Source organism: Pimephales promelas, chromosome 4 (genome assembly GCF_988280905.1).
Source record: "Pimephales promelas chromosome 4, fPimPro1.hap1.1, whole genome shotgun sequence".
In the NCBI taxonomy this organism is placed as follows: Eukaryota; Metazoa; Chordata; class Actinopteri; order Cypriniformes; family Leuciscidae; genus Pimephales; species Pimephales promelas.
Genome location: NC_142772.1, coordinates 784,891 through 810,416, shown reverse-complemented (window position 1 = coordinate 810,416; position 25,526 = coordinate 784,891). Strand labels below are relative to the sequence as shown.

Below are 25,526 nucleotides of genomic sequence, written 5' to 3'. Positions count from 1 at the left end.
TGTTTGTGTGTGTGTGTGTGTGTGTGTGAGAGAGAGAGAGAGAGAGAGAGAGAGAGAGAGACGCAGACCTTGAGATGTTTGATGATCTGACCTTGTGTTTAATGTGTTTAATAGCAGGAGTAGAGCGCCATCTGGTGGACAGAAGCTGCACCACATTGCTGAAATTAAGCTGCTGGAATTCAAGCTAGAAATGTATAGGCTATAAATTCATCACACTAATCTTCACCAATAAACACAACCTCTAAAGACTAAATACAGTCATCAGAAGTAAAATGTGAGACGTAACTACTATTCAGTCACATGACTTCACCGTCACCATCATTAAAGGGACAGTTCACCCAAGAGTGAAAATTAGGAACTAATGCTAACTCACTTCCGCCGCGTTTTGGCCTACAGAGTGACGTCATAACTTTGGCACTCTATATTAGATACACGTTAGCAAACACCTTTTTCAAGATGAGGAAAAGCTTTTAAAAATCACAATTACTAATAAATTTTATGTATTATAAAAATATCTTGAAATTGTTTTTAACACAATCTTTATTTCAGGCATTTAACTAAAACACCATTCACACACACACACACACATTGACACAGACATGACTCTCTCGGTGACTCTGACACGATGACACTGTTGATTCAATTAGTGAAAGCAATCACAATCTCTTAAAGCAAGTTAATCGAGAGAATGTATTTATCCCTGCCGACGGCTTTATGCGTGTTTGATTAAGTATTATAAGGTTTGTTTTTCAGATTTTGCATAATATGTCTTTAAATCTTGCACAAAGTGACCGGGCGCCCATTAACCATCATAATAAACTCTTTTAAAAAGCGCCTCTCTTTATGATTTATCAGTCGCTCCATCTGACAAATATGCAGGATAATATCATACAGTCCAGCCATAAATCTGTAGACGCCAGAACTTACTGAGGTCAGAACAACTTTATGAGATCAACACACACACACAAACACACACTCACTCTCTCTCTCACACACACACACACACACACACACACACACACCAGCGAACAAACAGATGTTCTAAGAACATTCCCTTTAAGTTATGAAAATGATGTTTTTTAATGTTCTCTGAACATTTTAAAAACTTTAGATGAAGGTCCAAGTCCAACAGATACATTTCAGAGAAATAACGTTTTATGCTTTTTGAGAACATTATTATTAAAAACCAATCAATCAATTGATTTAATCAAATCTATCTTTTTAAAGCAGCTTTACATATCAAATTACTATATTGTGATCTAGATTTTGAGCTAAACCAATGTATGATATTTATTCCAAGGGACAGAACAAGTAACTAATGCTAAATTAAACAGCTTGAACGGATTTTGATGAATATGTCGTAAATCTATAAAAAGCAGAAAATATTTTTGCGACTCAAAAAAACGAGCCTGCGCCTTTAAGTTATCCGGCAGTTGTCATGGTAACCAGCGGGCCTGTGTGTTTTGCGACAGACCGTGTTCCGTGACGCAGCACATCATTATTATCACAGCAGATGAATGCAACATAAACGCATGTGAGTTTAATTCCCTTATACCATTTATAATCACGTATAATGTATATAATATGCAATATATAAAGTGTGTGACGAGAGGTGAGTGATGACGAGTGATGAACAGCGTTAAATGTGGCCTTGCGTTTATAGAATAACCATTTTGAAGATGTTTGTCTGAATTTTTACTCTGGATTTTAAACGTTCCGTTGTATTCTGTTGCGTACCGTGTAAATGCAATGCAATAAGTGCATACGATGATGATGATTGTGTTATTGTACCTCTGTAGGAATTGTGTACTTGTAACATGCAATTCTGTGTAAATACAATTGTGTATGAATGAGGCAATCGCCCAGTACAATGTGATCAACATCTGGGATGATGGTAATACCATAATACTGTCAAAATCCCAGCTAACAAAATACATTTTGACTTGGAATCTTTAAGGGAACGTTTTATTTTATAATTTTTCGAGATTTTACGTGTGAATGTTCTCTCAACGTTCTAGTAACATTTATAAATTGAAATGAAACGGTTATTGTGTTTATACATTATCATTTAGTTGATCAATATAGAGCTTTTTATTGGCCAATGCTAATAGAAATTAGAGCAACCGCTGGTATAATGGTCCAGTTTATTGGGAGAACTGAGAATGTGGATCTAACGCGAGGAAAACTAAACTAAAAAATCTAATAATTTATCATATCTTAACAGACATGGTTACGGCTGATGCTGAACGGGTTCAAGAAATCTAAAAAACTGGGGGAAATGTTAATATCATCAACAGCTTTAAATAGTATAACAATATGTTTAGACTATCCAGATTAAAATAGACCTCAACGTGGCCATTAAAGCAGTAAGAAACATTGAATTCTTTTAAAACGGACCTTGTTGACAAATGAACTGCATTTGTATTTTCAAGTTAGATACAGTACAAGAGCTAATTGTGAAAATGTAAGTTAACATATTGATATTTTTGTAAAATCGCATAACTTCAGTGTTTCCAGTGAAGGGAGAATCATATTTCTTAGTAAAATTATGTAACTCTGTATGTAACCTTAAAGGTGCTCTAAGCGATGTCACGTTTTTTAGGCCCAAACATTTTTTGTCACATACAGCTGCCTGTTCCCTAAACACACAGTAAAACACAACGCGTTCAATGCAGACAACCCAGGCTCCACAAATAGAGTGCCGAAGTGATGACGTCACTTTGTAGGACAACTTGGAAGCTAGCGGCGCCGCGCATGGGTTCCCTCGGTCGAAAAGCAATGCATTTTCCCCATAGACTTTTGGAAAATCGCAAAAAATAAGATCTGTGTTTAACAAAGGGGTGTGACCCTTACACGTTTTGTCTAGCAAGATAATCTTTACAAGTTAATCCAAAATGTATACATTTTGAAGCCTATTTAAAGATTTTAAAAAACACAATCAGACACAATAATGTTTAAAAAACCACAAGCAGGTTATAACTGTGTGTTCTATGTCATAGATCAAAACGTGAAAATATTTAGAGGCTTTTTATTACAGCCGATTTAGCAAAAACCCATTCAAAAATCCCATAGGCTTTAGAGCGAGGGAACCGTAATGCTAAAATGCAAACTCACTTCCACGTTTTGGCCTACAGAGTGACGTCGTAACTTTGGCACTCTATGGCAACAAAAACTGTTCCAGCCAATAACTGACAAGAAGGCCCTGGGGGTGGGGTTTGGGGGGTCAGTGCAGATGAGGAGGAGGGAGGGTCTACCTAGCCTCCGTTTTGTTTGAAAATACTTTAAACGTCAACAAGAAGTCACGTCACCCTACATCGCTTAATGCACCTTTAATGTAACTCTATGTAACTGTAATGTAACTGTAATGTACCTCTTGTGTGCAACTCTTGTATGTAACAGTAATGTAACTATATAACTGCCATGCAACTCTGTATGTAACTGTAATGTAACTTTCTATGTAACTATAATGTAACTATGTAACTGTCATGCAACTCTTGTATGTAACTGTAACTGTAATGTAACTTTGTATGGAACTCTTGTATGGAACTATAATGTAACTGTCTTGTAACTCTTGTATGTAACTTTATGTAACTTTTATGTAACTCTTACATGTAACTGTCATGTAACTTTATGTAACGGTAATGTAACTCTTGTATGTAACTGTAATGTAATTTTGTATGTAACTGTCATGTATCTCTGTATGTAACTGTAATATATACAGTTTATGTATAAAGTAAATACAAGAGTTACACAACAGTTACATACAGAGTTACTTTACAGGTACATACAGTTACAACATTACAGTTACAAACAGAGTTACATACAATGTAACTCTGTATGTAACAACAATGTAACTCTGTATGTAACTGTAATGTAACTCTTGTATTTAACTAATGTAACTGTATTTTGGCTTTGTTCAAAGCGTCTCTAACCGAGTCGTGACCTGGACGTACGGTCACTCTCCTAAGCTCTAATCATCATTTCTTTGTTTTTGTTGGTTTATTCCCGCAGAGTTCCAGTGCTATGGAGATTCCCACGGGATGAGAGCAGCGATGCGCTCGGTCACAGCGACGCCACATTCACATCCGTCTGCCTTTTAGCTGGTACCCGTGATCCTGCAACATGCAGAGCTCCTGGAAGAGTCCTCTCCGTGGGCCTTCCTGAATCCACCCATGCCTGTCATCCCCATCCCACGGAGGGTTCGCTCCTTCCACGGCCCTCACACCACCTGCATGCACTCCGCCTGTGGCCCGGCGCGCACCGCCCAGCTCGTACGCACCAAATACAACAACTTTGACCTGTACCTGAAGTCTCGATGGATGTATAGCTTCATCCGGTTCCTTCTGTATTTCGGCTGCAGCCTCTTTACCTCCCTCCTCTGGGTGGCGCTGTCTGCGCTCTTCTGTCTTCAGTACGTCAGCGTGCGGATTTTCCTTCGCCTTCAGTACAAGCTGTCCGTCATCCTCCTCCTGCTGGGTCACCGGCGACTGGACTTCGGGATCCTCAATGACCTGTTCATATACAGCATGCATGTGACCATGTTTCTGATCGGAGGCCTGGGATGGTGTTTCATGGTCTTTGTTGATATGTGACGTTCTGATCGTGTGAATAAAAGTGATACAAGACATGCTTCATCGATTCGTTTTTTCGGCATGCAACAAAACATTTGAGCCAACATTCAATAAAAATGTTGTGAGTGTGCATGTTGTGTGTTTTATACATTTTTATCACTAATGGACTTAGTTGCGGCGTTCAGATTATATGATTTGTCTGTTGCCAATCGGAGCGTGAGTCTGAAGCCCCGTGTTGCATTAGCGTGGCGTTATTGGCGCCAGCCTGGCATGAAAGGAAAGTGAGTGAGCACAATCTCCTATTGTTTGAGGATCAAACATCATATGCCTCATACTTGGCCAAGCATGCTCACACCGGTGACGTTTCAGACGAGCCATCGGAGAGCTCAGGCCAGATGGGTCAATGACTCGATGAACTGGTACATATGTCGAATAACTGGATTGTGACCCGTGTCAAATCTCGGAGGGACACGTATCTACGACTGCGGACGCGCTCGGATGCTTGTGGTGGTGTAGCACAGGTCAATAACATCTCAGGAACAGCATTGAAACACTGAATAAAAGGGTTAGTTGACCCAAAAATGAAAATTCTGTAAGTATTTACTCACCCTCATGTTGTTCCAACCCCGTAAGACCTTCGTTCATCTTCAGAACACAAATTAAGATATTAAGATCGCTACTGCATACTAGTCCATAGGCTTCTTCAGGGAATGACAATTGATGGCCTCGAAAAGTCATTAAAGACATCGTTAAAATAGTCCAAGTGACTACAGTGGCTCAATCTTAACGTTATCAAACGACGAGAACACTTTTGTGCGCAAAAAACAACAAAAATAACGACAAATCGTAGTTTGTGAAATAAGTATTACAAGGATACCCGGATGGTCTACTTTACTTTGAGTTTTGGATGAAGATTCGATTAGAACTACAAACACGAATAAAAAGTGTTCAAAAACTACAAACATGGCGGATGCGTGAGTCCAACGGTGGAGTAAAGGTTTAGATAATGAGTTTTGGGTGATTCATTATCAGCATCTAATCTGACAAAAAAAGATATTTATTCATAGTTCTCCACATTATATTTCATCTAGTGAACTTTTGTAATGATACGTTTAGTCATTAACTTTTAAATGTATTAGTATGCAAATTGCACACAAACGAGGAGAGTCTCCATATGAAAGACCCGCGACTGTCAGATAAATGACATGCTACTACATTTCACAAGGAAATTAAATTAAATTTAATGTGGTTATTTTAACTGATACAATGATTGACAGGGCAGTTTAAGCACGTAACGCTGTCAGTTAAAGATGATGAAGTAGCCTAGAGTTTATCCCAAACTTTGCCTATACTCTTCTGCTACTCAAAAGTATATACTTAAACATTACATAATTTTGGGGCATGGTGTAAGTAGGCGAATTGGGATGCAGCAATTGTTGCACCAGTAGATGGCAACCAGTGACTGTTAAAATGTATTTGATGTATCGCTGATTAATTTCAAACAATTTTTACATTGTTTTTGGCAAATTAAATTATTTAAATTAATACATTACATTATTAATTAATACACGTTCTGCAATCCATGACACACTCATTCATTATAGGCCTAGCTAAACGATGAAAAAGATGTCCACTGAAGTGCCTTTAAACGTGCAGCATTATTGACGTAATTTCGACTGAAACGGAAAAACAAGGCGGGGCGTATGAATTAGCTCCTCCCCCTTTTAAAAATAGCCAATTGCGTTTGGTTTTTTTTCTCAGAGCCGTTGATTTTCTCCTAATGACTTTAAATTATCATTCTGTGTAGAATACAAATCAGTGCGATATGTTTTCCGTTCTGCGGCGACTCGATCATATGATCCGCTCTGTGTTTCGTGGCGGTCCAGACTTCATGAGCCCGATAGAAAGTCTGAATCATTCCCTATCCCCTATCAAGTGTGCCATTCACCATGTAGAAAATAGTAAATGTGTGAACAAGTGACCGATTTCAGCTTCAGTTTATAATACAGGGGGCGGAGCTTCTGCTTATGGAGAGCTTTGATTGGACGGTGCAGAGTGATGTCATCAAAATCACTGATCCAGTTTAGAATGCTTTTATTTTCTAAATACGAATTTTGTCGATTTGGAAAAGACTTGTTAACAGTAAAGGTGGCAATAAAGAAATCTACAGCCATTTTGAATTCATGGTGTAGCTATCACTTACACCAGATGAGATCAATCAGAGTTTATTCTGCTAAAATACCAATCTGCCTGTACATTATCCTTTATATAAGCGCTTGAATTGTTACTTTTGATGTATTGTTCGTAGAAATGAGCTGTACGGGACGGTCCGACTGTGTCTTTAAAAACTCCTGAAAGCGCTGGAGAATGATGTCAGACTGAACGCGAAATCACTTCCTGAACTGAGAGAGAGAGAGAGAGAGAGAGAGAGAGAGAGAGAGAGAGAGAGAGAGAGATGGGCAGATCGCTGTTGTTGTAGACAGACAGACAGACAGCAGTGGAGGTGAGGACAGTCTGTCTGAACACACACACACACACACGGGGACCCGCTGGAAACTCTTCACATCCAGCGCGACACCCGCGACTGAAGGAGAGACTCTCCGGGTAAATATGAGATCGGACACGCTGCATGTTTGAGTTCTGACTGCATGACGCATATGGGGCCATATTTTTATTTCTACTTCATTTATTCTGTGATTCACAGTGTACAGCAGCATTTAACGTTACACTGATGAGGATCATGTTTAGTAGTGGCACTGAAACTTGCTTTATTAATCGAAATGTCTCACGTTCAGGCTGATGAAACTTGTTTAAAATAATATCTAGAACTGTGGCAGTGAAGGAATGCAGGTGGGATGTGTTTTGTTGTGAGTTTATGATGATGATGATGGCCACACTGCAGGCAATCAATCAAACACTGTTTGCACTTTTGCTTGACAAGCTGTGCCTGTTAAATACTGTATTATGGCAACATGAATATGCTCTCATGCATTTTTGGGGGCATGTGCAGTGATGTTCTCTGAAGGAACTTGGAGTTCTTGACTGTTAAAAACAGATTTTGTATTCTGTGACCGTATCTCTTTTTTTATTCATAAGTGAAGTTCATTGTAGCATGAATCCTCAGCAGTGGATTTCAGTGTTCTTTGAAACCGGATGTCATTTTTCACTCTGAAACCACATGAACAGGGCCACGGGCCGAGATAAACCAGCTAACGGTTTGATAAGGCCGGTGTGTGTGTTCTTGCTTTAGATTGGAGGGTTTGTTGCTTTAAGATTATTCAGTGGATGACCAAATTAGAGAAAGGAAGTTTGGTCAGAGGAGAGAGTGTATAGCCACATGAAGTGTGTGTGAGTCTTGTTTCCAAGACATGTGACTGTGCACAATGCCTCCTTTCCTATGAAACTAACATGTGATCCATGGCATTTCCTGAATACGATTGCTCTCTCGGTCTAGATAATATCTAACAAATATTTAATGTGTGCACTGTGAGTCATTTCATCAGAATAGTGTCATATTCTTCATTGAGAGAAGCCTTTTGACCATGCTCGAGCCACACACACCGCTGTAAAACACACACCAGCTGTTCCTGCAAATGTGCTGAATATGAAGACGGTGAATATCATCTTAAATAAGTGTTCGCGGCCTTCGCGAGCTTATTTATAGTGGCTATCTCAAGCTATCGGGATATTCGTCCGTTGGTTTCCTCTGTGGTCACACAATGTGAACCTGTATTAAATAGTGTGTTTTCTGTGACCTTCTGTTGATGGTTTTTGAGTATGAGGGCATATCATATCAACAAACATGTCTGATGTTGGCGTTTGTCTAATTACAGGGTTCATACAAGTGCTTGAATTTGAAATGTAAGGCCATATTTATAAATATGTACTTGAAAAGACAATAGGCCTATATGTGAAATTAGTGTTTATTTTAACGATACAACAATATTTTGACTCAGAATGAACTCTGCAGCCCGTCTGATATAGATATAGAGCATTTCACATGGTTATGAGTGTGATATTGATCATTAATATTCAAGTATATGATAAAGCTTTCATTCTTCAGCTCAATCATATATTCATGGGACAAAATCAGCTTGAAAAAAGATATTTGTCGTTGACTCGTGGTATCGAATACACTTTATCTAATCAAAAAAATTGTGGCAACAGATTCCAAACAATATTATTAATTAAGTTTAACAAATTAGAATTGAGTAATAATTAATCAAATTAATTACTTAAAAGTTTAACCATTTAAAATGAGTAAAACTTACAACATCTACAAAAAAACTTACATTTAAGTCACCATTGTGGTGATCGGTGTTTTGTTTTCTCCTTCAGTGATTCTGCTTGTTAACATCAGGTGTCTTCAATGTTGTAAATATAATATAAATAGTTCTTAATTAATCTTTGACATCTGTCTGTTATTCAGATATTTTTGGTTGTAAACTTTACTCATTTATAATGTTTAACTTTTTAAGGAATTAATTTGTGTAATTATTACTCAATTCTATTTAGTTCAATTTAATTAATAATATTGCTTGTAATCTGTTGCCTCAATTTTATTGAGCTTATTCATTTTTATAGTGTCAAGGGTTAATGTTACTAGTCATTGTTCACTTGTTCTATTGTTTCATTTTTGTTTCTTTTTTGGAATTTGAAAGATGATAAAATATTGTTTGATAAGTGAGATCTCTGAATGAAGTCCTTGAAAGCCAAAGTGAAAAGTCCTGTAATTTCATCCAGTATCTGCACAAACCCAGTAATGAGACGATCTTCTGCATAACCATAAAGCAGATTAATATTCTAGAGTTTGATCGGAAACTCAGTGTTTCGCATCGGCAACTGAAGACATGGGAAGTGTTTTCTCCTCTCTTGTGCAAGTCTGTTTATTCACGATGCATCCACAAAATAAAGAAAAAACACATGAACTTCCTACCATCATGTGATCACACGCTTTGCACATGGGAAACATGTGGTTTCAGAGCCGTTCGCATGTGCCAAGGGTGTGTGTGTGTGTGTGTGTGATTTCTCTTGCTCTCCTCCAACAAACCTGGCCTTGGACGTTCCTCTTTTGGGAGTCGCTTTGGATAAATGCATAACTCTATGATTAGTTGCATTGATTTATTATTATGCAGGGCTGCGCGATTATGACAAAAATCATAATTATCAAATATTGCCTTGAAAGTTTAAATTACGATTTCCACATTTAATTATGTTTTGAATTGTGATCAACAAGCTGATAACACTCTTCCAGAAAAACCTTTATTGCTTTTCTATAGCATTAAATGTCAAATATACGTTTTTATTTATTTAAAGAAACCAAAGTAAAAAAATATGCATGGTATTATAATGTTATACTAAAATAAAAACAATGGGGAAAAAAAAACTTAAGAGACACAAAACACTTTTTTTTTGTAATTGCTGCGATGAATGATTACATCCATTATACATATTCGTGCAGCCCTATTATTATGCATTTTTCCTGTATAAATATTGTGCATGTGGTTTTGTGATATCTGATCTCTCCTCTTCTCTTTTGTTAGTCGCTTTGAATAAATGCGTGACTGTGATTAGTTGCATTGTTTATTATTCTGCATTAACTGACGATCTCTGCAACGGAAGTGCATCAATCAAATCTAACTTTATCTGGACAATAACTCTATTCCAGATCTGCTGTAAAGCCTAAACACTCTCTGTGCCTGTAATCTCCTGTTTATCACTGTAAAGCTGCTGTGAACCGCTGTAAAAGTGCAGGAGACTCGACTTGACTTGATATTTAGTGTATTTTTCCTGTCTGTCCGTCCACTGTTTTTCATAAATGAAGTTGCACGGGTGCAGTTTTCTCTGGTGGTGTGTGCATCGAGCGTCCTCACAGCGCACACAAGGCCGTGTTTCTCCGTGTGTGTGTGTGTCCGTGCATGCCTGTAACAGCGCTGTCTTTGGTTTGGCCGGGGTCCAGGGCCTGATGACGCGCACAGCTGTATTTTTGCACCGTGTCCTGATTTGCCTTCCCGAGGCCTCGCTCATCCACACATTCCACATGGGGCCGAGAGGGCAGTCGGGGTGTGCTGGGTGTCTCGGGCCGAACCCTGACGGGCCCCTTCGCTGAGGGCCTTATCTGAATACAATGAGCTCGCTCTGAACATCAGTAACGAGATCCCGGGTCTCTGGAGACGTGCTGTGATTCGTGCTCGTATATTCACAGGCTACACCGACGACAGACTTCTTGAATGCATGTAGAAGTTCTGCAGATACACTATCAGTCTCTTTTGCACACAAAATTTAGCTGAATGAGACTGCAACTTGATGTTTTAGCCTATATGAATTCCAAACATAATGTAACTGGGTTGAAAGATCTTTTGAATAGTGTTGCGAGTTGGGATGCAACGATATTAGCATTTCGCCCGATACCGATAACCATTTTGAGTATTTCAAAATTGACTTATTAAAGGCATTCTAAAGGGATTACGTGCTTGAAACGGTCTTATTTTTCATTAGTTGACTGCTAAACAACAGCTTTTTAAATTTTTTTACAGCTAATATGATTGACATGATATTATTTTACATGATATAATAAATATGATTGAAATCACTTCATAAAGTGCAGCACAAGTGATATAAGCTATACAATTATAATGAGAACATTGTTTGTGTTTGTGGCTTTTAATAGTGAGACTTGTATTTTTTTGTGAACGGTTATCGGCCTGCCAATATATCGGTTATCGGCTTGCCAATATATCGGTTATCGGCTTGCAAATATATCGGTTATCGGCCTGCCAATATATCGGTTATCGGCTTGCCAATATATCGGTTATCGGCCTGCAAATATATCGGTTATCGGCTTGCCAATACATCGGTTATCGGCTTGCAAATATATCGGTTATCGGCCTGCAAATATATCGGTTATCGGCATGCCAATATATCGGTTATCGGCTTGCCAATATATCGGTTATCGGCTTGCCAATATATCGGTTATCGGCTTGCCAATATATCGGTTATCGGCTTGCCAATATATCGGTTATCGGCTTGCAAATATATCGGTTATCGGCCTGCCAATATATCGGTTATCGGCTTGCCAATATATCGGTTATCGGCCTGCAAATATATCGGTTATCGGCCTGCCAATATATCGGTTATCGGCTTGCCAATATATCGGTTATCGGCCTGCAAATATATCGGTTATCGGCTTGCCAATATATCGGTTATCGGCTTGCCAATATATCGGTTATCGGCTTGCAAATATATCGGTTATCGGCCTGCAAATATATCGGTTATCGGCTTGCCAATATATCGGTTATCGGCCTGCAAATATATCGGTTATCGGCCTGCCAATATATCGGTTATCGGCTTGCCGATATATCGGTTATCGGCCTGCAAATATATCGGTTATCGGCTTGCCAATATATCGGTTATCGGCCTGCAAATATATCGGTTATCGGCCTGCCAATATATCGGTTATCGGCTTGCCAATATATCGGTTATCGGCTTGCAAATATATCGGTTATCGGCCTGCCAATATATCGGTTATCGGCTTGCCAATATATCGGTTATCGGCCTGCAAATATATCGGTTATCGGCTTGCCAATACATCGGTTATCGGCTTGCAAATATATCGGTTATCGGCCTGCAAATATATCGGTTATCGGCATGCCAATATATCGGTTATCGACTTGCCAATATATCGGTTATCGGCTTGCCAATATATCGGTTATCGGCTTGCCAATATATCGGTTATCGGCCTGCAAATATATCGGTTATCGGCATGCCAATATATCGGTTATCGACTTGCCAATATATCGGTTATCGGCTTGCCAATATATCGGTTATCGGCTTGCAAATATATCGGTTATCGGCTTGCCAATATATCAGTTATCGGCTTGCAAAAATATCGGTTATTGGCTTGTAAATTTATCGGTTATCAGCTTGCAAATATAAAGGATTATCGTATCGGCCAATATTTACCTATATTTTGTCATTATTATGTGTTTATTTAACCGTTAAAGTGCAAAAAGCAGCAAAAATAACTGGTATAGTCCTGAGAGGAGGCTTTATGTGTGCAAACTTTGGGTGTGAGCTCAAAATCTCTGGGAATAAGTCAAATTATGCGCAATACGCTGCTTTTGTTTATTTTTTTCTGTGGAAAATGAGAATTGGAAGCATTTCAGATATTTCAGAATCGAAAAATCAATTTTAGATTTCACTTGGTTTATTTATATTTCAGATGCCTTTTTAAAAGACATCAATTGAGAACGCATGTATTATATTTCAAATTGGGCGTGTGTTAATGTCAAGCACTATATATATATATATATATATATATATATATAGACACACACAAACACACATTTTTATAATGAGAGAAATAGTGTAAATTTTTGAATGGATGTAAGAAACGAATAACAACCGCAGCTCTCAAATATCGTTGAAATATCATTATTTTCAGTCAGGATTCTTCCGCTGTGCCAAGATCAATATTATTCCTGTAAAAACAAAAGGATTTCTTTCCCATGACCGAGTTGAAGTTTTGAGGCTGGTGTGTGTGAGTGTGTGTGTGTGAGAGAGAAACTGGCGTGTCGTGCCAGATCTGGGCCAGAGAGGGTTAGAGTTCGGATAGCATGTAGCCCATGTTGTTTACAGTCACTGAACCCCACGACGTGTGTATTAATAGACACGACACACACCTGTCGCTGCTTCTGATCCTGGACTCTGATCCTCTGCATTCAAATTTCAATTCAAATCAAGTGCAGTTGCTTTAAACACACACACACACTACCATTGAAACGTCTGGTGTTGGTATGATTTAATGTTTCTGGAAGAGTCTCTTCTGCCCAGCAAGGCTGTGTTTATTTCATCAAAAGGACAGTGAAACAGTGGAATATTAATATGTAAATCATCTGTTCTCTATGTGAATGCAGTAAAGTGTAATTATTCAGCATTATTATTCAAGCAATTATTCAGAATGTTCAGCATCAGTGTCACATTCAGAAATCACTCTAATATGATGATCTGATTCTCAAGAAAGAAACATTTATGATTATTATCAGTGTTGAAAAACATTCATATTTTTGTGGAAACTGAAACATTGTAGTTAGTTTACAGGATCCTTCGATTAATAAGTTCAAAAGAACAGTGTTTTTTTTGGAATAGAGATATTTTGTGACATAAATGTTTTTATTGTAACTTTTGATAAATTGAATGCGTCCTTGATGTATAAAAATATAATTTTTTTAACATTAATTAAAAAAATCATACTTAAATATACAATGTTTAATGATTTTTGAAGAATCATGTGCTGATTTGAACACATGATTATCAATATTTGATATTTTTGTGGAAACCGTCATGCGTTTTACATTTCAGGCTGCTTTAATGAATCGAAAGTTCAAAGAACAGCATTGATTTAAAATAGAATTACATAATAAAAGTCTTTACTGTCACTTTTTAATCAATTAAATGCTTCCTTGATGAATAGGGCTATTAATATCTGACTGAGTCGTATAGTCCCTCCAGTAACCTGTTGAGGCAGATTCTGGAATGAAATGTGTGTGTAATGACCTTTTTTGTGGCTTGGTCGTTGTGTAAACAGTGTGTGTGCCGTTCACAGACGACGGCTGACGGTTACTTGTGTTACTTGTGAGAGGGAAATCAGGGATGAAGGAGGTCAAGGCTGTACAGAACAATAAGTGTGTTTTTTTGGCCGTATTAAACCACGATACGAGAGGAATGTGGCACAGATTCACGGTCAAACTTGTGCTGGAGGTTTGATAGTTTGTTAAATTAAAAGGCTTTTTCTGTCTCTCCCTCCCCCTCTGTGTCTTTGTGATTTCTGGTAAGTGACATGACTGGCCTTTGGCACAACGCCTGGCATGATCACGTGTGTGTGTGTGTGTGTGTGTGTGTGTGTGAATAATTCCACATGAATGACTGTGTGTGTATATTGTATAACTCCAGCAGGGCAGAGCTCACGGTTGTTCAGGACAGTTTGAGCTGCTTTTATCACAGGGATCTGTGTGTGATACACATGTTCAAACACACACATGCTGTCGCCAAAACAAGCATGCTAACGGTTGTTCTTCGTTTGTTTACACAGGATTTTGTCATCATATTTGACGTGAGGAATCCTCACAGTGACCCTTTCATTAGTGGTCCAGCATTGATTATGAATGATTCCTCGGTGAGGAGAGGTGTGTTCTGATGGAGCGTTCTCTCACCTGCTGGACCAGAACACACACTACCTCTCTTCTGTGGCACACCGTGCACGAGGAAAACTGTGAACCATGGTTTCTGTCATGGGGTAAAACAGTCAAGGCAATCGTGACTTTGTCTCACAATTCAGACCTTTTTTTTTTTTCGGAATTCTGAGTTTAAATCTTGAAGTTCAGGCTATTTTCCCTGGAATTCTGTGTTAATATCTCACTCACTTTTTTCAGAAGTCTGAGTTTAAACCGGGAATTCTGACTTTTGGGGGGAGTTATGAGTTTAAATCTCGCAATTCTCACTTTTTCCAGAATTCTGAGTTAGCCTGAAATTCTGACTTTTTTTTCCAGAATTCTGAGTTTAAATCTTGCAGTTCTGACTATTTTCCGTGGAATTCTGTGTTTATATCTCACAATTCTCACTTTTTTCAGAAATCTGAGTTTGAAAGCCTAAAATTCTGACTTTTTTTTCTCTGAATTCTGAGTTTAAATCCTGGAATTCTGACTTTTTGGGTGAATTCTGAGTTTAAATCTCGCAATTCTTGTTTTTCAGAATTCTGAGTTTAAATCCTGGAATTCTGACTATTTTCCCTGGAATTCTGTGTTTATATCTCACAATTCTCACTTTTTTCAGAAATCTGAGTTTGAAAGCCTAAAATTCTGACTTTTTTTTCTCTGAATTCTGAGTTTAAATCCTGGAATTCTGACTTTTTGGGTGAATTCTGAGTTTAAATCTCGCAATTCTTGTTTTTCAGAATTCTGAGTTTAAATCCTGGAATTCTGACTATTTTCCCTGGAATTCTGTGTTTATATCTCACAATTCTCACTTTTTTCAGAAATCTGAGTTTGAAAGCCTGAAATTCTGACCTTTTTTTTTCCAGAATTCAGAGTTTAAATCTCGCAATTCAGACCTTTTTTTTTGGAATTGAGTTGAAATCCTGGAATTCTCTTTTTTTTTTCTCCAGAATTTTGAGTTTAAATCTCGCAATTGTGACTCTTTTTTTTTTTTCTTTTTCTCAGAAGTCTGAGTTTAAACCTGGAATTCTGATTTTTGGGGGGAATTCTGAGTTTAAATCTTGCAGTTCAGACTATTTTCCCTGGAATTTTGCGTTTATATCTCACAATTTTCACTTTTTTCAGAAATCTGAGTTTGAAAGCCTGAAATTCTGACTTTTTTTTTCCAGAATTCTGAGTTTAAATCTCGCAATTCAGACCTTTTTTCGGAATTCTGAGTTGAAATCCTGGCATTCTCAATTTTTTTTTCCAGAATTATGAGTTTAAATCTTGCAATTCTGACTCTTTTTTTTGTTTTTCAGAAGTCTGAGTTTAAACCTGGAATTCTGACTTTTTGGGGGAATTCTGACTTTAAATCTCGCAATTAATTTTTCTTCTGGAATTCTGAGTTTAAATCTTGCAGTTCAGACTATTTTCCCTGGAATTTTGTGTTTATCTTGCAATTCTCACTTTTTCAGAAATCTGAGTTTGAAAGCCTGAAATTCTGACTCAACATTAATATCTGCATGGGCAAACATCATCACACACTCTTTCTTCAGCAGTGTAATGCTAAAGTGTAATGCTCTGCGTTACAGATCTTCATATTATTATGAATCTCCTGTTTTACACACCGGCTGTGATCCGGATCTTTGGTTGAGCTCCTGGAGAACGTCTGAAAAATCCCGTCTCTCTCGTCTGCTTTACTGTCTGCATCCGTGATCCGCGTGTCGTTCCTTGTTAATGTTCTTTACGGACTTATAATGATCAATAACACAAGATTAACATAAGTAATTCACAGAACTAACAATCATCTTAGTTCACTGTGAAAGCCGTTTGTTTAATTATTATTATATTTGTGTGGATGAGCGTCCAGTTGAAACGCTGTATATGGTTAATATTTCATCAACAGTTTTTAGCATCTTCAGTGTCAGTCTGTTTTTATTTACACTCATTTAATGCGGCTTAAATGTATTTGCACAACATTTGCATTATGGTATTATGAGATCAATGTAATTTATCTCGGCTTATATAAAGTAAGCCTTTTTAAATTGGAACTCATTTCCAAGATTATGACAAAAATCATTGTTGATATTAATGTTAAGCCAATAAATAAACTGCAAAAGGGTAAAAGGCATCGAAGTCATATTCTGACTACTCAGCCTTTGTGAAATAGTTCATTGCTTTTTGTGCATTAGAGAATCTAGAGTTCATTAATTATTTTACTGGCATGAAAAACAAATTGGTTGTTTAAACTGGGAATTAAACATTAGCAGATCTAAATATGATTCTACAATTCATCACTTTTCATTCATTTCTATTCCTCTTATTTTTGGTGATTTCGGTGTAATTTTTTGCCCTGATCCCTTGTTAAATGTTGCACAGTTGTGTTGAGTAAATGTAATTAGTTACTGTACTTGAGTATCTTTTAGGCAAGTATCAAAGATATTAGCAACTTTTCTACTTGACTAGTTTTTGAACAGGTATAAACTCTTTACTCCAACACACGTGTGAAGATTAATGCAATTACTCGTTAGGCTGGGCTTGGCACCTATTATAATTTTATTTATCTGTTATATTGATGATATTTGTTGTTCACTTCTGGGCTTTCTGAGCACTGAACGTTTGAGATGCTGTTGTGATTTAGTTTAGTCAAGTTCAGTTTTATTTAGAATTTAGTAATGAAATATTTCTCATATTCATAAGTTTGTTGTTTTTCACTGGTGTGTGTTTACTGTGAGCTCACGTTCAGTTTGAGTGAAATACTCCAGAAAGACTTCTACTCGAGTCGTCTTGAAATCGGGGATTTGTAACTTGTAATGGACTCATTTGTGCTGTAAAGTATCTGTACTTTTACTCAAGTGTGCTTTTCAGGTCCTCTTTACACTTCTGACACCCTAATTTGCATAATGCCCACCTCTGGTGTTGATTGGCTGAGGTGCGTCTCTTAGCCCCGCCCTCAAACACTGTAGTGTATCTGAGACTGGAAGAGTTTGTTGGTGTTTGATACGGTGAAACCCACGCCATCGTTACTGTTCGTATCACTGTGATCAAGAGCTGAGATTCAGATATGATAATGAGCGTTCGGTTTCTGACCAATCACAGCAGAGCAGCTTCAGAGAGGCGGAGCTTAGAGAGACTGAAGCGTTTCAGACACTGAGAGGAAAGAGCTGATGCTGCAGTGGAGATTAGGAGGAAATCAGTGCTTTATGACCTTCAATGCTTTTAAATATATTGTAGGAGACGCCAAAACAACTCTAGATCTGCATTATAGGCTCTTTAACATGATTCTGTAGGTCTACGGAGGGAGACTCACGACTCGTTGTGTTCGTGTTGGATGTTATCTGGACTGTTTCTCACACTTGCTCACACTGATCAGTGTTTGCGGTGAATAACGTGCTTTACACAAACCAGTCATCCTGGAAATAACCAAGAACTATTGATTTCAGATTTACATAAAACGAAGCATCCAACCACAGTTTCATCCTAATTAAGTCTTATTTATTTACATTTTTTTTACTTATTTAAACTTCAAATGATTTAATTTTTTAATACTGAATAAAATATTACAAACTATTTAATTATTTATCCTTTTTTATATTTATATTTTGTATTTATTTATTTTTTAATTTCTTTGACTTTTAATAATAAAGTTGTTAATTTTAAAAGTTTAATTTGAAATAAAAAAATATTTAAAATGATTGAATTAATTAATGTAATATTATTTTATACTTATTTTTATTTAGCTCTTTATTTGCCATTTATTTATTAATCACGATCGCTTGCTTGTTCTTTTTCTGGTCACCATATTTAAGTGCTTTATATTCATTCACTGATCAATGTTTACTAAATAAAAGCATAAATTAAATGTGTTTGTATGAAGGAAAGTCTTGATGTAAGTGGTGACGATCTGGGGTTTGTTCATGTGTGAGCGACGGCTAAATATTGATGTTGGACTTCACAAACCAGTTCTACACTCATACACTGATTCATAACCGGAGGAGAGAGTGTTTGTGGAGCACGCCAGGAGTGTTTGTTAGAAACGTGGGTGTGTGTGTGTGTGTGTGTGTTGAGTCACTTTCAGACACGTTTGATTTGATATCTTGAGAACTGAAAACTGTGCCACACACACACACACACACACACACACTCAAAGTCAGACACGCACACACTCACTCACACAAAGTAAGTCACACACACACGCATGAATGTGAATGGCACTCACTCGCCTCAAACAAACTAAAGCAACAAATAGTGTTTTTTTATTATTATTAATTTATTGATTTATTATTTTATTTTTTATTTTTTTTATCCGTTTTTTTATTATTATTATTAATGCTGAGAGTAACAAATAGTGTTAATGAAGAAAGCTTGTGTTTCTCTGCAGCTGCAGTGACATCATCGCGTCAGCATCTGCTGATTGGCTCTTTTATTGAGAGGGTGGGGCTTATTCCGCCACGTGTGTGTTCTGCACGTTTTCTCCCATTCATAATAACGAGTGCACACGACATCTTTACACGTACACTTGAAATTAAGAAATGACAATGATTGTGCCGGGAGATATTTCATTTATTATTAATTGTCAAGACAAAGGAAAGAAAGAGTTTACGGTAGAGAGAGTTTTTTATTTTTTCACTTTTATTTATCTACATATGTTTGTATATTACTATTGCTTTGGCAATATTGTGCTATTTTACACAGTCATGCCAATAAAGCTCAATTGAATTGAATTGAATTGAGTTTAGAGAGTTTACAGGAGAGATGATTTCAAGTTTTCACGCCCAGATTTCTCCGTACACAGAGTTTAGGCGTTTATGAGTTATGCATATCCATAAACATATCCTTCATGATCCATCGCATGTGCTTAAAATAACTCGACATCTGCGTGTGTCTGTTATGTGATCCTCACACACATGTTTCATGCACTTCAGATTACACATCACATGTATGAGTGTATAACACACACACACACACACACACATGCTTGCATTAATAATCATAAAGCACAGGGAAACCTGATGAACTTTATCAAATGCAATTGAAATAAATTCTGGCAAAACATGCTGTGATTTATATATGGGTACAAATTATTATTATTATTACTAAATAAATATGCAAAAATCACTTAAATAAATAATAATAATAATAATACTAAATAAATTAAAATTGAAAACATGATTGTGATTTTAGACAATCTGCACAAGGGCTGCACAACTTGGCAAAAATGCTGTGATTTATATATCAATATGGATATGAAATAACAATAATAATTTATATTATTGTTGTTACTACTTATAATGCTATTACTACTAAATAAATGTATAAAATGCCTAAATAGAAAACATGATTGCAATTTAAAATGCATTTAAAAATTGTTTTAACTGTATATCAATATGGGTGTGAAATAATAATAATAATCATTATTATTACTAATTAAAAAATAAAGTACTAAAAAAGTACTCGCTCGTCTTGCTCTGTTCTGTGATGCGCGTTCGTGACTCTCCTGTTCAAACTCGTTCATCAAAATGAACAAATCTTTTTCCGATTCAATTTGTTAATTTCGTTCGTTGAATGAACCAAATGACACATACATTTTTTTATATTTTATTTATTAATTTATTTTTTTAGTTCTAATAGGAATTGTGTTTTTGTTTAAGTGGTTGTTTTTAAATATGTCTATAATTCTTGTTCTTTTTTATTCATATTTTTATTGCAGTTTTAGTATCTTTAATACACAATGTTTGACTAATGAAAAGGAGAGATGTTGCTTTTGCTTTTTCTGAAATGAAACAAGTTTGTGTTTCTGTATGTTCCTCATGCTGGGCTCTGATTGGCTGGAGTTTGTGTTTATGTTCCTCACGCTGGGCTCTGATTGGTCGGCCTGTTGCCGGGGAGCTGGTCTCGACGTGGACTGAATGTCTGGTGTCTGTCTGTGCATTTAGACCTCGACTTCAGCTCGACTGCAGTGCTTGAATATTTATAAAGCAGATCCTTCATGTGAAGAGAGTAGCACACACACACACACACACACACACACACACACACACACGTTAGTCCTGGATTGACTGCTGTTCTGCAGGTTCTGCCACAGATGCTTCATCAGGAGGAACAGAATGTCCCAGACTTCTCCTTTATCCCGACAAAGCCGTTTTCCTCTCGTCTGTTGATCTCTGTGTCTGCTGCAGTGCATTATGGTCCGGTTTTCCCCTCGTCTGATGATCTCTGTGTCTGCTGCAGTGCATTATGGTCCGGTTTCCTCTCGTCTGATGATCTCTGTGTCTGCTGCAGTGCATTATGGTCCGGTTTTCCTCTCGTCTGTTGATCTCTGTGTCTGCTGCAGTGCATTATGGTCCGGTTTCCCCCCTGTCTGTTGATCTCTGTGTCTGCTGCAGTGCATTATGGTCCGGTTTTCCCCTCGTCTGATGATCTCTGTGTCTGCTGCAGTGCATTATGGTCCGGTTTTCCTCTCGTCTGATGATCTCTGTGTCTGCTGCAGTGCATTATGGTCCGGTTTCCCCCCTGTCTGTTGATCTCTGTGTCTGCTGCAGTGCATTATGGTCCGGTTTCCCCCCTGTCTGTTGATCTCTGTGTCTGCTGCAGTGCATTATGGTCCGGTTTCCCCCCTGTCTGTTGATCTCTGTGTCTGCTGCAGTGCATTATGGTCCGGTTTCCCCCCTGTCTGTTGATCTCTGTGTCTGCTGCAGTGCATTATGGTCCGGTTTCCCCCCTGTCTGTTGATCTCTGTGTCTGCTGCAGTGCATTATGGTCCGGTTTCCCCCCTGTCTGTTGATCTCTGTGTCTGCTGCAGTGCATTATGGTCCAGTTTTCCTCTCGTCTGATGATCTCTGTGTCTGCTGCAGTGCATTATGGTCCGGTTTCCCCCTCGTCTGTTGATCTCTGTGTCTGCTGCAGTGCATTATGGTCCGGTTTCCCCCTCGTCTGTTGATCTCTGTGTCTGCTGCAGTGCATTATGGTCCGGTTTCCCCCCTGTCTGTTGATCTCTGTGTCTGCTGCAGTGCATTATGGTCCGGTTTCCCCCCTGTCTGTTGATCTCTGTGTCTGCTGCAGTGCATTATGGTCCGGTTTCCCCCTCGTCTGTTGATCTCTGTGTCTGCTGCAGTGCATTATGGTCCGGTTTCCCCCTCGTCTGTTGATCTCTGTGTCTGCTGCAGTGCATTATGGTCCGGTTTCCCCCTCGTCTGTTGATCTCTGTGTCTGCTGCAGTGCATTATGGTCCGGTTTTCCCCTCGTCTGATGATCTCTGTGTCTGCTGCAGTGCATTATGGTCCGGTTTTCCCCCCGTCTGATGATCTCTGTGTCTGCTGCAGTGCATTATGGTCCGGTTGTGACGTGAGCTGCTGATAAATCAATGGTTCGGCTGAGTTTATGGAGTTCACGTCTGTGTGTTCCTTATCAAAGATGTGCAAAGTCTATATATAGTGTGTCGGACTCTGCATTATTCCTGTGTGTGTGTGTGTGTGAGAACACCTGTCCCATTCAACACGCCACACACACACACACACACTGCAGTAATAATGCGGAGTCAGTTTCTCTATTGTTTTAGTGGAATCAAGCCTCCACACAACAAAATTATGATGTTTATAATATGTTCAGTCCCCCTGTGGTGTAAATCCAGCGTTTAATGTTGTTTATGTGTGTATGTGGTGTGTTTAATCCGCTTATACACCATGTGTGTGTTGATAAGTGGACAGCATTGATGAGTATTTCCTCCCTAAAACTGCAGTGAACCAAAGACAGTCTCAAAAACACACTTTCTGACGTCACAAACCACCTTGTAACCAATCAGATCGTCAACCAGTGGATCTCTGAGTGGAGGCGGGGCTCATTTGCATTTTCATAGAACCGCGCATACTAAATGAGGCGAGGGTGTCGAGTTACATTCAAGCGATTTTAAGGCATGAAGACTTTTTTAACAGGTAAAAAACGTTTAAATGTGTCATTTTGTTGATCAAAGATGAGTTTTAAAGGATAACGTTTTTGACTACGATCTTCGTGTCTTAAAGCAACATTTACCGTGTGATAATATAAGTAGATTTTGCGACGATAAACAATCTGTCTTTATGTTATAAATCACTTTACGCGAGTGAATAGTAATAAACTCGACTGTAATATATTTCAACCGAACGTAATTTACATTTCAAGATGATATAAACGATCACAAAGACAATTGTTGATCTAACTTAATATAAAAACCTTTAAGATTTGCTTATTTTCCTATAAAGTATATTTCGGTTTAAATGATTTAAATGCGCGGTTCTTCTCTCCTCTATTGTGTCGTATATCGAGTGAAACGCTTCAGGAACAAGAACACATGTGGGCGGGGCTTGATTGTGTCTGTAGGGAGTTGATTGGATGGTTGTGGTGTTCTATTGGCTGATCTCATGTGAGTGACAGGTTAAAGCCCCGCCCACATCATCAGAGAAGAGATGCTGCGAGAGGAACTGATTCTGATTTAAGATTACCGGGAACATGAGTTTATGAGTTTATATTTACTAGTACAAAAGTACTAGTAATAGTAATGTCACTTTGGATCACCAGCGTTTTATTTCATGATTGTTGTCTCACATCTGTGCAAATGTCTGAATGTTCTCACCGAAGCTGCATGAAATCTCGTCCAGACCAATGAGCGATCTGCACACATCATGCTCACGTTTCACTGCAGAATCATGAGGAGAGACACGAAATCAAGGCCATAATAATGATAACATTGTTTTTTAATACATTGTTTCCATCACAATTACTTTACAATGTTGCAAACGCCTTCAAACCAGCGCTTGTTTCTTCCATGGAAAACAAACAAAGACAAACATAAAAAAGTCACTGCCTCTTATATACAGTATGTATGTGTGTATAAATATATGTACTCTATACTTTTCTCCTGACTGCTCTTCCCATTATCTTCATTTCGTTTGAACATGGTAGATGATGAGGATTCTTTATTTTAATTTTATTAACATTAACGACACTGGCGACGGCAGGAATATTAGGCTACTGTCACTTTAAGACTGAAAGCACGGACCGGATAAACTGACACGTATCCGCTTTCTCTCTCAACTGTTCACTTATGACCGAACAGAGGGAATACTTGCCGAGACGGGGATTTAGACATCTTTTTGTGTGTAAAGTAAACGTGAAAGAGGAATCAATTCAGTGTTTCAGTGCTATCTCTCTCTCTCTCAGTCTCTCTCTCAGTCTCTCTCTCAGTATCCTGTTACTTGTTTGTGAACAGGGACATTCTTTTACCATATTTCTAACATGTAGTCGAACGTGACGCTCAACAAACCTCCCCAGATCTGATTTTTCATGTGTTCTAGCTCAAGCACACCTGGAGCCGCTCATGAAGCCCTTGATTAGCAGATCTGTGCTGCTGTGAGGGATTATATTCAGGGATTATATTCAATTTTTTTAATTAAATAATTTCTGGAAACCACCTACAATGTGTATATATATATATATATATATATATATATAGAATGAGTTTTATTCTAGTATTGTCATTTAGTTTTTTGTTGTGATTTTTGTCATTTCTTTTAGTTATTGTTTTTTTTTTTATTGTTTTCTTTATTTCATGTTTTATTTTAGTATATAAAATTAAGCTAAGTAAAAAAGAGAAACGTTGCTTTGGCGGCTAGCTTTAATAAGTTTTAGTTTTTATGTTTTATTTTTTTTATTCCAGTTAACATTTCTTTTATTTGGAGGAACATTTTTTTAAGGTTTTAGTTTAATCTAGTAACGCTGGCAGATGTGAGGTTTTGTATCAGTTATTTCATATTCATATTGTCACAACAATTGACATGAAAATCATCCGCATGGTCTCTTCAGGACAGCATGATTTGCCTACATTGAAATCGGCATTGTGTGTGTGTGTGTGTGTGTGTGTCATGCTGTATGCTGTTCTTTGCTGCTTCTGTCCTGAAATTACTTTCCTCTGTCTCTCGCCCGTCTCTCTCTCTCTCTCCCCCGTCTCTCTCTCTCTCTCTCTCTCTTGCCTGTCTCTCTCTCTCTCAATTCAATTCAATTCAATTGAGCTTTATTGGCATGACTGTAAAATAGCACAATATTGCCAAAGCAATAGTAATATATAAACATATATGTAGATAAATAAAAGTGAAAAAATAAAAAAAAATAAAAAAATAAACAACAATAAAAAAAACATTTCCATATTATGCATAAATATACCACAATAGATTAAAAAAAAAGATATATACAACACGTACTGCGCTGCCAGGTGAACACACTCTTCTTTCTCTCCCAAAATATAAGACAGTTTGTTTATGGGGCTCGCTTGTTGGAATTGAGGTACAATCTGTGCTATTTGTGTGAAATAAGCGTCTCTGATGTTTTTATACTTGCTGCACTCGGTGAGGAAGTGAAGCTCTCTCTCTCTCTTTCTCCCTCTCTCTCTCTCTCTCTCTCTCTCTCTCTCTCTCAGCATTGCTGCATTGATTGTGTTCAGCATGCAAACACAGCGCTGTTGAGTTGAGCTAGAGCAGCTTTATCTCTCACACAGAACGCTCTTGAAGGACTGACATACACACTTTGTTAGTTGTTCCTGGAAGTGTGTTGATGCTGTGGAGTGTGTGTGTGTGTGTCTATCAGCTGTTGTTGAGGCCATTGAGAGCTTCTCCACTGCTGTCGGTCACTCGTGTGTTTTTGTTCGGCAGATAAGAGTTTTGAGCAGGACTTTTATTTTGACATCCTGAGATCCTCATCAGTGTTTTCATTGGTTTATTCTGATAATAGAAAT

The 25,526-nt window shown here is 37.8% G+C and overlaps 2 protein-coding genes across 3 annotated transcripts in view; both read left to right on the top strand.

Annotated features, from left to right (window-relative positions):
* The first annotated feature begins 1,434 nt into the window (after positions 1-1,434).
* Positions 1,435-4,630, top strand: tmem250 (transmembrane protein 250). Its single transcript, XM_039661721.2, has 2 exons — positions 1,435-1,534; positions 4,012-4,630. Exon 2 carries the CDS (start codon positions 4,173-4,175, stop codon positions 4,590-4,592), a length of 420 nt encoding a protein of 139 aa, XP_039517655.1. The 5' UTR covers positions 1,435-1,534; positions 4,012-4,172; the 3' UTR covers positions 4,593-4,630.
* A 2,383-nt stretch (positions 4,631-7,013) lies between these two features.
* nacc2 (NACC family member 2) overlaps positions 7,014-25,526 on the top strand; it is a 34,839-nt gene continuing 16,326 nt past the window's right edge. The window contains exon 1 of one of the 2 annotated variants that reach the window (XM_039662440.2): positions 7,014-7,175. The gene's annotated coding sequence lies outside the window, so the exon portion shown is untranslated. The remainder of the gene's footprint in view (positions 7,176-25,526) is intronic. The other variant, XM_089129797.1, reaches the window with a different exon arrangement.